The following is an 18,011-nucleotide window of genomic DNA, read 5'->3' on the forward strand; positions in this document are numbered from 1 at the left end:
CGTTTTCAGACAGCAGTATAGCAGTGGCTGGCAGGTGCTCAGGAGGTGATGCTGCCACATCCTGACACCTGTTTTTTTAATTGCTGAATGGCAATTTTACATTGCAGGACTGTGCTGTAATTGCTAGCCAAGCAATAGGCGTATGTTAGCAGTGCAACCCCATTGCTCTCAAAGTAACGTGCCACGGCATGTATACTGGCCCTGTCAGACTTGAATTTGGGGGTGGGGAGTGCTCACTCTATTCCCACTCCCATAGCACAACTCTGTATACTATATCTAGCTGATGCCACATACTGTTTATACAGGACTCTTAGTGGGAACATTTGTTGGTGAAGCAAATAGTTTGTTTGGACCAAACAAATTATTTGAAGGCATCGTGAGTCATTTGAAAATGTCATGTTTTGCCACAAGTTTTTGAAAAATGTGTAAATAGTATGAAAATGTATTGTACCCCAAAACATATTCTTCTACTTCTCCTGAGTATGAGGATACTACAAGTCTGAGACTTTTTCACAGATTAGCCACATAGAGAGACCCAAAATCCAAGGAGTACCTTCAGTTGTTCTAAAGGCATAAATTACACATCTAATTTCCTGACTACCTATCACAATTTTGGAGGTCCTGGAGTAGCAGAACAGTAGAAATGACTACAAAATGACCACATTTTGTAAAGCAAACATCTGACGGCATCTTCTAAGAGGCATAGTGCTTCTTTGGAAGACTTAATTTTTTAGCCACAGGTGTGGAAAATGTGAAAAGAAAATGAAAATTACTTTTTTTACACGAAGTTGTCCATTTATTGAGATATTTTTCACACAGAGATTGGACATACATGGAATTTCACCCTAAAACATTTTGCTACTCTTCCTAAGTATGGTTATACGACATGTGTGAGACATTTACAATGTTTGGACTAATTATATATCAGACATTGTATCTTGTGTTTAACAAAAATCAACCAATTGTATCATAACCATTGTACTGTAATGGTTGCCTTTGTACTGGCGGTCAGGGAATAAAGCTTAGTGTAGCATCACCTACAGCAGTCCCAGTTCTTATAATCCAAGTAAGCCTAGCTTACTGGTGCAAGGATACCCCTAGGAATGCCATGTTCACTGGCTAGAAAGTACAGAAAGAAAGGAAGAACAAGAGTTTCTGTGGATCCAGGAGAGCAGTTGTCCGCAGGGAATGGCTGGGACTGGTGAATCACAGGAATATAGTCAGTGGGATGTGCAGATGGATCAGGTCAGGCAGGGACCAGCAAACAGGCAAAGGATAGATCCAAGAAACAGGCAGAAATGTGGTCAATTAACAGGCCAGGGTCATCACGGGTCACAGGAAGAGGCAACACTCACTGACATTGTCAATGGTGTGGCAGGGATCAGGAACACTGGTGATGGCTTACACTGGTCTGGCAACACTGAGACAGGTGTGGTAGCGATCACAAACACATAATGGCTAACACTGGCACTGGTGTGGTGGAGGTCATGGACCCTGGTCTGGTGACACTGGGACTGGTGTGCCCAGTGATCAAAAACACTGGGACTGGTTATCGTGGACACTGTTGCTGGCATACACTGGTCTGATGACCCTGGGACTAGTGTGGCAGCAATAAGAAACATTGTTTGCTGGTTTATGCTGGTCTGTTGAAACTGGGACTGGTGCGACAGTGATCAGAAACACTGTTACTGCCTTACACTGGTCTAATGACGCTGAGACTGATGTGGCAGTGAATAGGGACAGTTGCTGGCATACATTGGTCTGATGACACTGCAAATGTGGTGGTGATAAGGAAAAGGTGTTAAGGTGGTGATCAGGAACACTGTTGCTCGCCTACATTGGTCTGGTGATGCTGTAACTATGGCAGTGATAAGTAAAAGTGTTGCTGGCTGCGTTGGTCCGGTGTGGCAGCAATCAGGTACACTGTTTCTAGCTACACTGGTCTGGGGACACTGTGCCTGATGTGGTGGTGACCAGAGACACTGTGACTGACTGCACTATTAGGACTCATTTTCATGTGAGGTTGGGGGGGGGGGCAGTAAAACCTTAGGCTTGAGTCACGGTTTTACTGTCCACTAGCTGCTAGCCCCTGCAGAAGCAGCTGCTGGGGATGTACACATGCTGAGCCTGTGATGCTTTGCAGCCATGGCACTATATATACCTACTGTCACTTTTAGCGGGTGCTGTGCCTGCCAGTCATGACCCATTCAAGTGAATGGGGGCACTTGTGCAGTGTCCAATGGGTTGAAGCAAGCAGTGACAGTGATACAGTGCCTCCTCACCACCTGTCATAATGCTTTCTGAAGAGCAGTGCAAACTCGCTATTGAGCCATACACATGTGAACAAGGCCTTATGGTGACATTGGAATAGGTGTGTAGGTGACTGGGTACACTATGACTGGCTACACTGGTCTGGTGAGATTGTGCTCCACGATCATCAGAGACAATGGCTGTTTGCACTTATACAGTGATATCAGAGCACCCAGCCACAATAGGACAACATCACCATAGTGACACTCAACTTGCTCTGGTGACAGTATGTGCCTACCACTGTAGGGAACATTCAGATTCCTCTCACAGCCAAGCAGCGTGCAGCCTTTGTTTAAAAGTGTGATCGCTGTGATTGGTCTGAGGGACATGGCGATCACAGAACTCGCCACTGCGCACCCAAGAGGGCATCCGTGAGCCCCGGAAGTGGGAGGACATACAAGTATGTCATCCCAAATGCAGGAAGCTCCCACCCGCCTGTTTTTATGCAGTGGCTGGGTGATAGGTGGTTACTTTGTTAGTGAAGTCGTTCTAATGCATCTAACACTATTATCTCCCATGGCTAACAGTGCTGCTTTCCAAAGGTGATTCTGTGAATCCCCCAGTTGAGTGGAGACACTCTAAGACAAGGTGTTACTGGCTGGATTACCAGGTAAAAAATAGCCTAAAAAGAAAATTAATGTAGGTGCAATATTTAAAGTGGTTCTAAAGGCTCAAGGTTTTTTACCTTTATGCATGAAGTTAAATAAAAAACCCTCTGTGTGCAGCAGCTCTCCCTGCCCCCCTCCCCCCCCAATACTCACCTAAGCCCCTTCTTTATCCAGCAATGTGCACTGGAGTCTTGGCTATCCTGGGACTCCCACTTCTCATTGGCTGAGACAGAAGCGAGAACCATTGGCTCCCACTGCAGTCAATCACAGCCAGTAAGCCAATGAGAAGAGAGAGTGGGTGGGGCTGAGTCATCACTCCATGTGTGAATGAACACACAGAGCAGCGGGTGCCCCCATAGCAAGCTGCTTGCTGTGGGGGCACCCGACAGGAGGGAGGGGCCAGGAGATCTTGTGGGGGACCCGAGAAGAGGAGGATCCAGGCTTCTCTGTGCAAAACCACTGCACACAGCAGGTAAGTACAGACATGTTTGTTATTTTTTCTTTAAAAAAATAAACCTTTAGAATCACTTTAAGGACTGGTTAGATGAAATAGATTACATTTTTGTTTTGGAGTTTAGTACCACTTTAAAGGCAGATACCTCACCAATAGAGCCCCTGAGAGATTTAAAACATAAGTGACGAACTGACCCTTTACATTTTCCAGATAATTTCTTTTCAATGATCTTTATTAGTTTCAAAGATTAGAAGCCATTACATTGTACATAATTACAGACATGTCATTATAACAGCTTTTCAAAGACTAAAATGAAAGATAAACTGAGATGGTTTTCAAAGATGAATTACAGGCATTGTTTATTTTTTAAATACAGTATTTACATTGGTCCAGCTTGGGCTTTGCATTTTTGTGAATGAATGCAAAGCATTTTCTGATTGGACAAGGTGGAGTGGCAGGGTGGTGACATCATTTATTCAGAAAATACAAAGCATTGATTCATTCAGAAAACACAAAGCATTCTCTGAACGGTGTCCATGGTGTTGCGGTTGACCTCCTGTGTTCACAATGCATCAGGCTGGCTGGCCACTCAGCGCAGGACCCTGAAGCAAGTGGAGATCTCCAGAGTAGTGGTGTCTACTGCGGTGATTTCCAGCTTCCAGGGGCATTGGCCGGGTATGGTATATACAAACTGAAATGAGTGACCTTATTCTCACCTATGCTAGAACTGAGCAAGTGGAAATGCGTACCTGGCAAAAGAGTACCCACTCCCTGTTAAAAAAACTCAAATGTGTTAGGGGCAGGGGTGGCTAGTAAGGGGAGCAGTGCTTTTACTTTTGAATGAAGGTCCACTTTAAACTATAACAAAGTTTAAGTGGTTAAAATGGAAAGTGAACACTTTTTAGGAGGCAATTCAAATAATAGCATTTTAACTTAAGCTGTAATTCCACTTTAATCTACAAACATGATGGATTTGGTTCTTGTGGTTCTTATTAAATTACATTAAAGTCAGCTTCTGATGGCGAAAATTACCAAATGGAAAACTGAACTATGAATAGTATTATTTTGTTTCAATAGGAAATGTTCATGGTAGATTGCATTGATCTGCTTTTTATGATTTAGATTGAAATGTGCCATGCATATGTAGGGATCTGCTGCCCTGTACTGTTAGCTGCTAATATCACAGTGTTACGTATAAGTATGTGTTAGCACTTCTTGTTTATGGAAGGCTGGCTTTGAAACGCCAGAAAGAGAAGTGGAGAGAGAGTGAGAAAACATCAGACACTTGTCGTGTTCATGCTGCCAAATCCAGACCAGAAGGGACTATTCGTATGTTCTAATAGCTTAACTGCCACTGACTGTAGTTTCTTGAGAGTGTAGATCACATGTGTCAAACACAAAGCCAGCTAGGCCATTCCATGTGGCCCTTGCACTCAGAGCTTTTTTTCAGCCAGAATGTGGCAGAACTCTGTTTGACCATCTCTGGCTCTTGCCCTCCTCTCCCCACTCAACAATGTCACTTGTAAACACAGAAGCCTTCTGTGTTTATAATGACAGCTTTTCTCTTGGAGTCTCTCACAGATCCCTTTCTGGCAGCCCTGCACTCACAGCAGGGACAAAGGAGATTCAGGTGTACTATGGGATGGGGAATCACATGATAATCTGCAATGTGTTCCCAGGTGCACAGATGCTGACCAATGATCTCCATACAAGTAAGAGAGAGGCGGAACCACCTACATAGCCTGGAGGTACTAGAACCGGGCTGGGAAGGTGAGATTGCGAGGAAACTTTTGGAAGGGGGGGTTTTGTGAAAAAAGAGTCCAACCCTGCACTCTGTAAGCCCCACACTGTGCATAGCACAACCCTAAACCCTAAAGACCTTCAAGGACTACATTGGAGTTCTTGTTTGGGCAGGTTTTGCCTTCTTTTTGTCTATTGCTGGAACTTCTGCTCTTTTACCATCCGAATATGGCTGAGCTTGGGTTTCATCATTGAATTTTGATGATTGGTTAATGCAACCTTGCACAATTGGAACGAACATTGGTTTGGCTTTCTGCTGTTTATCTGACCAGAGGTACTCTTGGACTAATGGTTCCCTAATAGGACCAGAGGTACTCTTGGACTGATGGTTTCCTCCCCGGTGTCCGCTGAATAAGGCTTTCTTGTATTTTCTACCAATATTGATCTTCATCTACATCAGGTGTTACTATTGTACAGAACATCATCATCGGCACTGTTATTTTGTTTTCCCAAATTCCCTGAAGAAGTGGGTCTTATCCTACGAAACGTGTCGGATTTATTATCTATTTCTTTAATTCAACTTTATGGAAATATATTTGCCTAATGATGATCTATGTATCTGATGTTATTGTTGGGGCTCTTAGACTCTTGCTTGTGACGCAAGTCCCGGGCCAAAGCATTTCCCCCCTTTTTGTTATTTATAGATTTATATTATATTTTTGCTGCTTTACTATGCATGTGTCTATTTTGGCTGACCAATTGGTCTCTCCTACCGCTTATGTGTTTTTTAAATTACAATAAAACATGTTCTATTTTATCTATTGTTCTCATGCTGTGCATCTTTATATTTTCAGATGGTATGGTGCTTTAAAAGCCCCATTAGTTTTTCTCTGTTAGGGTTTTTGTATCTTGTAGATAGTTTAAGGGGGAGATCACTGAACAGCATTTACCCTAAGTTTGCAGAAAGTCAGTGCGTAGCACTGAGACAGTTTAAGGTGGATATCACAGAACAGCATTTACCTGTGAAAAAGCAGAGAGGACATGATCAGGGGGCTGTGTTCAACTGCTGTTTTGCATTCCAGCAGATAATGCACTTACGCACGACAATGCCCCCACCTGCGACTGTACCCCCGTCTTTACCCCGGTAATAATATAGGAAATTAATAATATAAAGTTGGTAGTAGCTGGGGGAAAATGGGCACATGCTTCATTATGCAGCTCTCAAGGACCAGCCGGGACAAGATAAGAAATATGCCCAAGAAGAGTTCCATATCCTCGGCTGGTGAAGGTGCGTCAGCACAATGTGTCCAACACAATGTTTCTACAGACACACCCCTGTTTTGGGGACTTCCTGGCTGCATACTCCCAGCCAGTCAAAGGGTTTTAAGATTCCTCCATGCTCTGACTTGGAGAAGCAGACAAAATCCCTGGTCTCCTCCATGGGCCATAATCAGTGGATAAAAGGCTAGCCCATAGTCCCATCCAAAAGCTCCTGTCCCAATTGGGTCTGTCACACATGGTATCTATGTCCTACATGCAGAGAGTTAGGTCTGTACTACTGTATGCATGTAGTGCTCAGCTTCCAGTATATTAATAGGTGTTTATTGTACTAGAATTTATATACTGTTATTATAGTTAACCTTGTCTAGGGCTTTTTTCAGAGAATAGGTGCAGGAACTCCACCCTTCTGAGCCACTTCTTGTCTACCCACCTTCGAGCACCATCCCTTGGTTCTACCTCCTACCCACCTCCCAGTACTTCTCCTTTTAGAGAGTATAGAGGCAAGTATCATTTTGTGGTGCTAAGTAATTTGTATGGAATTTGTTAATGATAACAAGAAGAGCAGTAAAATAGATCCCCAGCCAGCATCAATAGACACCCCCCCCCAGCAACAATAGACTCCTCCCCAGCAACAGTGGACCCCACAACAAAATACCACCTCGGCAACAATAGACCCCCGGCGGCAACAATAGATCTCCCAGCAGCCACCATTAATAGACTCTCCAGCAGCCAGCAACAACAGATCTCTCGCAGCAACAATTGACCCCAGCAACATTAACCCCTTCCTCACCAGCAACAATATACCTCCCCAGCAAAAAAATAGACCGCCATGCAAAAATAGATCCTGTCCAGTAACAAAAGCTCCCCTAGCAGCCAACATCAATAGACCCTTCAGTACACCCCAGCACCCCTTGTCATTACATACATTTAGTACTGGAGGTGCCGGAACTGCATTTCCCCGCATTCCCTTCTGGTCTGAGATTCCATAGCTAGTTTTATCTTAAGGCTCTATAACTAGCATAGGCTAGATCCAGGTTAGGCATCTGACAGCCACTTTTGGTAGTTAGAGGTGTTGTTACATTTCAGAAACTGCTGGGGACTAAAGCGCAGAGTAGATAGACTGACTGAGTTCCAGTGCCATGCTATGGTTTCTGCTGGTGAAAGGCTGCATTCCAGTGTGGCTGAACAACAGCTGGAGGGTCTCCTTATCACCAGATTTTGTCTTCAGGCCTTTGACACAAAGATGGATGCTGCATCATGATCATCCCCAGGTCCTCCTGCAACTGCACTTTGCTGCAACATTCATATGGAGGTATCTTTATCTATAACTATATACCTAGCTATATGTGCATAGTTTCATTAGGATTCTTGTTGGGACCTTTGCTGATAATACCTGTTTATACATTGGGTATATATATATATTATTATTACTCTTTTCTTATATAAAGCTTTTATAACTTCCATACTGATGTGCATCTACTGTATATACTGTACTTATGGCTAGTGTTATATGATGATTTCAATAGTTCATCTGCTCCCAATTACTTTGATTAGATTACTGGTTAATTTCCAATGAAGGGAATCCCTTTTGTTCACATAGGACCTGTCCTGGGTGGAGACACTGCCAAAGTTATTATGAAATCCACTCTTCCCCGAAGAAAAGTTTCTGGCTCTCTTATTTACTTACAGGTTTAGCACAATATACAGGGCCATTTCTCATACCCACCCCCACCCCCCCCATCCCGAAAAGAGGTGTAGAGGGTTATGTACAGTTTCTCAGCTGAATTGCTGTTTCTTCTGGGTCTAATTTATCTATTGTTAATCAATATCCAATTTTATCCTTTGCACTGATGCTTTTCATCCCATTTCCTTATGGAAAAATGGACAATCAGCATCAATTTAACACAGTGAATGAACAAACCTATATGTTTGTGGGTTTGAGGTTCTTCTTCTTATCACTCCCTAGGAAACCTGTACACAGGATTATCAGCAGAGTATGCTTGAATCAGGCATATTGGTTGCAAAGAACAGGTTTATAAATGTGTGTCCTAAGCCAGATGCCACAAAACCACTTAAAGAACCACATCTGAAAATTTTAAACCTTTTAGCGCTACACAATAGATCTACTACATACCAGTGAATGGGCTCTTTTACTACTTTTGTAGCAAGATGACATATTTTATCGGATACACATAGTAAAGCATGTTATATGTGTTCAATCAGTGTTCTACCAAGGTGCTGCTGTGCTCTGGGTGTGTATGATTCATAACCTTTTTTTATATGGCATTTTTTACAATAAATTTAACAGCTGTTACATTTTGAAAAACACTTAGCATGAAATATACTTATACACTTTTTATGTACTGTATACATATGAAATAATATATAACACAATCAGGTATTTATCACTTCTCTGGTAATCTGTAAGTGGTGGATGGTATGAGTGCTAGGAGGGGCCCATAAAGGGGGCTGTTAAACTGGGCTTGTCCAGCAGTAAGGGCCCTATTTATACCATAGATTATATAATGCTATCTATTATTTTATGTCTCATTCATAAAATACAGGTCCCAGTTTGAAGCCTGCGATGCCCCATGTGCTTGCGCTCTATGAATAGAGGACAGGTGGATGAATGAAACTATTTATAGTGTGCTTTTCACTAATGGAAGCTACAGTATATACAGCTTCTGTGAATAGAGGTGGGCATAGTAGGCACTCCTAACATGTGCTTGTGACAGGTCTAATGCTCATATTAATCCACGCAGCACAGACCAGAGATTACATCTCTGAGGGTGGGGGAAGATGACTTCGGATTTCAGCTAGGGCAGTTGGCACCCGCACACTTTTCATTAAAGTGATATTAAAGGCAAGTTAAATAAAAGAAATTACAAACATGTCATATAACTTGCTCTGTGCAGTGGTTTTGCACAGAACAGCCACAATCCTCCTCTTCTTGGGTCCCCTGACGGTGATCCTGGCCCCTCCCTCCTGCCAAGTTCCCCCAGAGCAAGCAGCTTGCTATGGGGGCATCCAAGCAGGCTCACTGTGTGTCCATTCACACACAGAACCTGTGCTCAGCCACACCCTGTCTCTCTCTTCATTAGATCGCTGGCTGTGATTGACAGCAGCGGGAGCTAATGGCTCCCACTGCTACCTCAGCCAATGAGGAGGGAGAGGCTCTCATGCACATCGCTGGATCTTGATTGGACTCAGGTAAGCATTAGCGGGGCTGATGCACATAGGTACAAAACCTTGGGCATTTACAACCACTTTAAGTATAAGTACCATCCCTTGTGCTTAAAAGAGAACTATGACCCACACTTTTTGGGCATACTTCTCTTCTGGGTCACAGGAGTGCACTTATTTCTGCACTCCTGTGACCCAGATTCAGCCGACAGCAGGCTAAACCCTGCTGTCGGGTGACATCACAGAGATGGTCCAACAAAAAGTAGCAAAAGCTTCTACTCCTTCGCTGGATGATAGACTCCACAGTGTCTAGAACTACCGATGTGCCGTTGACATTTTATTCTTTGTGAGTATATTGCCATTTTTTTATACAATAAATTCATTTTTAAAGGTAATGCACTAGGCCGGTGCGTCCTCTGTTTTGTCTTTTTGTATACAGAGCTGGCCCAGGCTGATCCCAAAAATAATTTTGGGATCCACCCAGATGCCTGACTGGCAGCTGGCTCAGCCTCTCAGTGTGCAGCTGAGAGCCTGAGCCAGCCACTTCTGCCCCCTCCACAGTCTGTCAATTCAATGAGCCCTGGAGGCGCAGAGCAGAGAGCCAGTGACTGACAGTCACCGCTCTCTGCTCAATGAAGACTGAGAACCAAGCGAACAGCAGTCATGCGATTGCTCAGTTCTCAATCTTAGACACCGACCAATGCTGCAGCCACATAGATGGGTATGTACTGTAAGCATTGCTGAGTACTATATTTACCAAACTGTAATCTTAAGTATCTGTTTTAATTAACCTATTGTGACATTATATGGCAATGCCACTGTGAAAATGGTTGTAGAAAAGACACAGGGTTTGCACATATGCAGAGTACAGGACTTTGGAGCATTGATTACAAGCAGAGAAAGCTGTTTTTTCAGCTTTCTCTGGATTTTGATATTCCCGGATTAGGCTCCGTAGTTTGGAATTTGTTAAATGCTTTTGGCTGGAAGAAATCTCCAACCCTATGTCCAGGTCTTGCTGAAGACCAGCAGGGTGTGTGTACAGGTGTGCACAGCCCTTATAATAATAGACTTGTGCTTAGTTTAGGGCTCCCTTCAGGAGACAAGTGTACACCTGCAAGGGAATATCTCAGGACTTGAGTCACCTGCTAGTGTTACTGTTATTCCCAGAGCCGAAGGGCACAGTTCCAGTGACCACCAGCGGGTGACTCCCAGAAGTCAGCTTATCCTTGTAGTTAGGCTCCACCTGACACTGGCTGCTGGGAAGGTATTTAATCCCTCCCTTAATGGATATTGTTGCCTCAGTTTTCTTGCCTGTGAGCTGTGTCCCTGCCTGATCCTGTGCTTTGTGACCGGCATGCAGTATCCTGCACCCTACACCCAGTACCTTGTATTTTCCCCTTATTCCCAGCCTTGATCCTGCCCTGTCATGTGAGCTCCCTCCATTTTTGTACATAGCGTGCGTTAGTTAGGATGTTGTTCTGGGTTTGCTGTACTTTCACTTTTATTTCTCACTTTTACCCTGTTCATGGTTTGATGGTGTTGAAATGATGTTATTTGTATTATTAAGCTTTATTTAATCATACTTGGTCTGGTTTCTGAATTCTTGAAGCGTAACCCATTGATCTGGTCATCCTTGCTGGATATCTGCATTTAGTATCCCTTACAGGACAGGTGTGGGCTCCGGTTAGGAGATGTGCTCCACTCTGGAGACAACATTTCATGCTGGAGGAGAGATTCATTGTTCATAGGACTAGGAGATTCAAAGTGGCTAAGCAAGTTTAGGAGACTGAGAGAGCCAGGATGACTAGGCTAGTCCAATGAACTGAGGAACTTTGGAGATCTTAGAGGATTGAAAGAGCCCAGGGTGTCAGGAGAACCCCTATCAAGAGGCCAGGGAATCAGCCTGTACAACAGGGAGCTGCAACTAAATGGCTGAGAGAACCAGAAAAGCTGCGTAAGTCAGTCTGAGGGACAAGTGAAAAGAGAGCGGTGCAGGCTCAGCATTTCTTCTGTGCCTTCTGTGGACAACTGTTCTGTTTTGAACTTTCCTTTAAATAGGAACTATACTCCAGTGCCATGATCTCCATGGGTTTTGATCCCCGGCCATTTACTTGGCTGGGACAAGATAATGCCACTCCCGTGCATGTGTGGAAATGCAGCCAGCTTGGCATTGTTGAAATTCTACACTGAGCTGCACATGCAAAGTTCAGTGTACAGGGTCAGACAGGCAGGTAAGCAACTTGAATGCAGAACAGCCATTGTATTTTATCTTCTGTCTTGAAGATCCTGTCTGTTCACCAGTTTTTACTTTTCCATTAAAGTTCCACTTTACATTTGTTTAATAAAAGTGGGCTGGTAGACCTTAAAACCACAGTTTGGACTGGCGTGGGCTCATTACAAATGCTTCTACCACTGAGCTGAATTCTCCAATAACACATCAGACTAATACTGGCTATACACTAATATATTTTTGAACAAGAATATTTGTATGAACATTCATACGAAAATTCTTTGTACATTCGATGACTGAACGAATGTTGTTCGTAAAGTTCACTTGCTTTTACCATTCGATTTTAGAATAAATCTAATTCCTGATCAAAAACCACACACACTCTACAAAAATGTGTTCATTCGAGAAACATTGGGCAGCACAGTGGCTAAATGTTTAGCACTTCTGCCTGGCAGTACTAGGGTTGCTGGTTTGAATCCCAACCACGGCATTACCCGCCTGCAGTTTTCATGTTCTCCCTGTGCCTGCATGGGTTTCCTCTCACACTCCAAAGACATGCTGGTAGGTTAATTGGCTCCTGTCTAAATTGGCCCTAGTATGTGCATGTATGAATGTGAGTTAGGGACTTTAGATTGTATGCCCCTTGAGGGTTAGGGACTGATGTGAATGTACAATATATATGTAAAGGGCTGTGTTAATTGACTGTGCTATGTAAGTACCTGGAATAAATAAATTTTAACATGAAAATCTATGTGTATGACCAGCATAAGATGGGAAGCAAAGTCATGCTGCAAACTCTGGGACAAAAGAAAATGTAGATTTATAAGTGTATTTATTCAAAAAGTCAAGTGTATTTGTCCAGCGGAAGCAGTGGTCGAATGTCAGGGAGTACCAAGTGTACAGAGAGAAGCGGCTCATAGCTCCTATTTATTCTTGCAGTTTGCCGAACCAGCACAAGATGTCGCTGCCGCCGAGGAGGTGTGTGTTCGGCTTCGTGACGGGGAAGGAGATATTGGGCGGACAGGAAGAAATCTTCAAACCTCCGAGCGGTAGAAGCTTCGTTCCGTGCTATGTGAACACAGCAGCCTGATCATAGGCTTGTAAGACGTCTGCCTTGGTGCTGTGACCTGACATGGCTCGTGAGTGACAGTATGCCTGTGTCCCCTTCACGTGATTACCCCCTTCCTCATGGCTGTGGTGTGTGAGAGCTCTGCAGGATGGCTGCTCGATGAATTACCTCTAATAAATAGGTGGTATGAAGCTGGGGGAGGTCTGGCTGCTGCCCCTAGACCCCCTACATGTGAGGGACAGGAGAATACAAGGACTGTGTACAGGATGAAGGAGGAGCTCTTCCAGGTGGTCAAACCTTACTTCTCATTGAACCTCTCCACCACTTCCAACCAGAATATGGCTGCTCAGAGCGACAGGCAAGACGACGCAACCCCTGCCGCCTGCAAGCCTGTCAGAAAGGTACTTGGCATGAGAACTGGGTGGCCTCTGATAGGACACAATCAGTCAGCCTGCCCACCACTTATTTCCATATAGGAATGAGTTTGGGTTCATTCAGATCCTGGTTTGAGCGAGACTGCCAGGAAGCTGCCGCTGTACTGGGCCAGTCAACTGCAACTAAGGCATCCCGTACATATACATGCGGCTGCTGGGCAGGGAATGCCTCAGACACATATGATTGGCCCACCGCAGGTGACAGCTTCCTGGCAGGCTTTCTCAGTTAGGACTAGGATCTAAACACCCAAGATCATCCATGTTCACCTAGGTTTGTAATATATAAGCCCCAGTTCATACATGTGCAATGTGGGAATCACTGCGATCCCTGTGTGTTTCCTGCAACGCTCAGCAAACAATGTGTTTTGTGATCTGCTGTGGGTGTCATTTCAAAGTGACCTCAAAAGCAGGTCACAAATGCAGTGTGTTTGCCTGAACTGGATCACATTGTAGAAATCAACCATGTAATCCAGTTCCAGTGCGTTCCCAAAAATGCTGCAGGTACATTTTTGGTGTGGATGCGGTTTTATTTGAGCCATTTAAAATGAATCGGCTCAAATGGCACCACACAGAATCGCATGTAAATTGCACAGGTATGTGGTGCGATTCCTGTACAATTCACAGGCGGTTCACAGTGAACCTAGGTTAAGGCTGCTTTCACACTGATCAGTTTTTCTTTCATTTTTGCCTTTTCAAAAGCAGAAGCATGACCATTAAATCCTATGGAGCTCTTCACACGAGTCACTTACGTGCCAGTTGCATCTTTAACCACTTCCAGTCCGGACACTTTTACCCCCTTCCAGTCCAGGCCAATTTTCAACTTTCAGTGCTATCACACTTTGAATGACAATTGCGCGGTCATGCAACACTGTACCCATATGAATTTTTTAGCATTTTTTTGAGACAGATACAACTTTAATTTGGCGCTATTTATTCACCACTGGGATTTTTATTTTTTTAACTATATAAATTAAAAGTCCAAAAATTAAAAAAGAAACCCAAATTAGTTTATAACCAAAAATTATAATTTTTCAATTTTGTTTTATAATATTTGTTTTTTTTTAACATACTGTCACCCTAACAGTACAGTGTCACCATAGTGACACTGTACTACTTGTGGGGGGTGACGAAGATTTTTTTTTTTGTACACTGATTGCTTTTACACCCATAAAGGCTGTAAAAGCAATCATTACTACTTCTCTGGCTGCATTCTTGCAGCCATTGAGAAATACTGTGTGAGCTGTGATTGGTCACAGCTCATCACATGGTACAAGGCTGTTGTGAATAGCCCTGTACCATGTGACCTCTGATCATTCACAGATTTCAGAAGTCACATCTTGCTTACTACTATTCATGTGATCACTGATTAGCCATTCAGTGATCACATGATCGGGACCTCACACAGAGGTCCTGTACAGCGATTGGTGTTTGGACACAGCGGGCACCGGATCGTGGTGTCACGTGCTCCCAGGGAGCGCGCGCAGGCTGTAAATGCGGGCGCCGCTTATGAACAGCAACCCAATTCTGCACTGCTCCCATCCGGCCGTTTATGTACATAGACCGGACGAGAAGTGGTAAAAGTCCTACCTGCTGTATTTTTGGTGCATGTTTGTAAAACACAGACCTCTTCATTTAAATTAATGGAAAACGCATCAAAACTACACCCGCGGTTGCATTTTGTTGCGTTTTTTGATTCACGCCCTTTTTTCACAGGTGCAAAATGCATTGGAGCAGTGTGAAAGCAGCTGAACAGGGACTACTCTGAACAGTTACGGGAAAAAATATCAGTGGTATTTAAAAATGACAAAACATTTTCTATTTTGTTCACGATATTTCCATTGGGATGTGTTGATCTACACACAGACGCATAAAAAACAAGTGTTTTTTTATGTGTTGCAATCACATCATAATGCACAATGGGATGGGTTGTGTTGAATAAAATACAGATATACTGCATTTTTTTGCAGCACAACTTAATGCAGCATGTTGCAAGGTAGTGCAGTGAATGCAGTGTCGCTGGGATTGGGGTATGGCGGAGATCAGGGCGCTGGGATTGGGGTATGGCGGAGATCAGGGCGCTGGGATTGGGGTATGGCGGAGATCAGGGCGCTGGGATTGGGGTATGGCGGAGATCAGGGCGCTGGGATTGGGATATGGCGGAGATCAGGGCGCTGGGATTGGGGTATGGCGGTGATCAGGGCGTTGGGATTGGGGTATGGGGGTGATCAGGGCGCTGGGATTGGGGTATGGCGGTGATCAGGGCGCTGGGATTGGGGTATGGCGGTGATCAGGGCGCTGGGATTGGGGTATGGCGGTGATCAGGGCGCTGGGATTGGGGTATGGCGGTGATCAGGGCGCTGGGATTGGGGTATGGCAGTGATCAGGGCGCTGGGATTGGGGTATGGCGCTGATCAGGGCGCTGGGATTGGGGTATGGCACTGATCAGGGCGCTGGGATTGGGGTATGGCACTGATCAGGGCGCTGGGATTGGGGTATGGCGGAGATCAGGGCGCTGGGATTGGGGTATGGCGGATATCAGGGCGCTGGTATTGGGGTATGGCGGAGATCAGGGCGCTGGGATTGGGGTATGGCGGTGATCAGGGCGCTGGGATTGGGGTATGGCGGTGATCAGGGCGCTGGGATTGGGGTATGGCACTGATCAGGGCGCTGGGATTGGGGTATGGCACTGATCAGGGCGCTGGGATTGGGGTATGGCACTGATCAGGGCGCTGGTATTGGGGTATGGCGGAGATCAGGGCGCTGGTATTGGGGTATGGCGGAGATCAGGGCGCTGGTATTGGGGTATGGCGGAGATCAGGGCGCTGGTATTGGGGTATGGCGGTGATCAGGGCGCTGGGATTGGGGTATGGTGGTGATCAGGACATTGGTATGGTGTATGGGGGTGTTTTGTGTGCACTGGGACAGTTGATGGGACCTCCTGAATTATTTATGTTGATATTCTGGGGCAGTGATCTGGGGCACTGGGGTGGCTGGCACTGCAGTGTGTGAGTGTGCAAGCAGCCTGACAGCCAGTGTACACTCATACACTGCAGGATCGCTTCTCTCTGCTCTCACACTGAGATCAGTTTGAATTTTAAGCAGTGCTTTACATATTTTATCTAGTCAGAAAATAAGTGGGCAGAAAACAGCTAGTTTTGACTATGTTGGTAGCAAATCTACAAGTGGGAAAATATGCAGGCAACAAATGGGCATTTGTGACTGTATGGGGGTAGACCATTATGAAGGAAGGGAAACAAAGGGGCAAGCTTGGCAATAATGGAGCAAATGTAATTGTATACAGAAAGCAAACAGGCAATTATGATGCTATATGGACATACCCCTAGCAAGCCACCCTTACCCCCCCCCCCCCATGCCACAAAAAAAAAAGAAACCCTCTTCCAGCAAAACCCCCTATAGGGCAGAGTCGCAGGCAATGCAGCAATGTGTATCTTAAAAGGGTTGCAGTACTAAAGCATGGCTGTACCCAGGGAGCACCTGTGGCTACCCCCTAGGTTTGGCTGAATCACCCTTTAGGCCTGTGTTGAGGTCAGTTTCAGACAGTCCACACAAACGCAACAGTGCCTCAGCCCCATATGTGATGAATGTTAGAAAGGTAGACGCGTTTCACCCACAGCAACACTTATTACCATTTAGTATTGTAATGAATAATGCTGTGCGTGAAAACTGTTTACCTTCCTACCAGTCAATGCTCCAATGCTGTAATGCTTTAATCTGTATTTGACACTGCAATAAAGTATTCACTCTTCCAGGGGAGTGTGCGACCATTCCATTTCTATTGTCTGTTTCAAACACTTCTGAGATAATACAGAATTCATTGACAAGTGCATTTGATCTGTTTCAGATATTTTTTGTATTCCCATAGAATTGACTGGGAATGCAAAAGCTCAGTGGCGTCACTAGGCAGGTGCGGTGGGTGCACGCTGCACCGGGTGACATCTACCGCACGGGGTGACACCAGACCCACTCCACGAAAAGGTAAGTTGTAAAGCAAGCTGACAATCCCCGCAGGATGGATCGGATCAGCGGATGGAGCATAATGGATCGGAGTCCATCCTGCGGGGATCGTCAGTTTGGTGTACAACTTACCTTTTCGTGGAGCGGGTGCAGTGTCACCCCGTATAGGTTGCATGCCGACAATCCCCGCAGGATGGATCGGATCTGCGGATTGGGCAGGATAATGGATCGGACTCTGATCCACTTTGCTCAATCCGCAGATCCGATCCATCCTGTGAGGATCGTCAGCATGCAACCTATATGGGGTGACACCGGACTATACATTATACCCACAGCAGTTTCTCTATTTTTATCTTATAGGCATGTTTTCTATTAGATTAGCATTGTAAACATGTGAAAAAGAAGACTAGAGCTAAATAACCAACCAACTTATTAAAAAAAAAAAAGAAGCAGTTATTGGAGAGGGACAATAGTGTCTTTGTCATTTTGAGGTAACAAAATAAAGAAATTGTAATAAATTTATGAACAGGCTCTTTATAAGTCATTTGAAAGTGTGCTATTCTGGTCTCTTTTGAAACAGTTATTTTAAATATGGGTTACAGTGTGTGCCAAAAGGTTGTTAATGAAATATTTAATATTTCATGTGTCCTGAATTCAGCTACAGTTGCCTGTTTGTGACGTCAAGTTAAGAAATGTTATCTGGTAACCACAAGGTGCATTATGTAAC

At 44.6% G+C, this 18,011-nt stretch overlaps 1 protein-coding gene across 1 annotated transcript in view; it reads left to right on the forward strand.

Annotated features, from left to right (window-relative positions):
* The first annotated feature begins 12,817 nt into the window (after nt 1-12,817).
* METTL4 (methyltransferase 4, N6-adenosine) overlaps nt 12,818-18,011 on the forward strand; it is a 251,100-nt gene continuing 245,906 nt past the window's right edge. Inside the window, exon 1 of the mRNA XM_089678225.1 lies at nt 12,818-13,276. Within this exon, the coding sequence (XP_089534351.1) occupies nt 12,995-13,276 (282 nt within the window). The 5' untranslated portion in view covers nt 12,818-12,994. The remainder of the gene's footprint in view (nt 13,277-18,011) is intronic.

Source organism: Staurois parvus, unplaced genomic scaffold (assembly GCF_062004578.1).
Source record: "Staurois parvus isolate SC_StPar_1 unplaced genomic scaffold, SC_StPar_1.0 ptg000015l, whole genome shotgun sequence".
NCBI lineage: Eukaryota > Metazoa > Chordata > Amphibia > Anura > Ranidae > Staurois > Staurois parvus.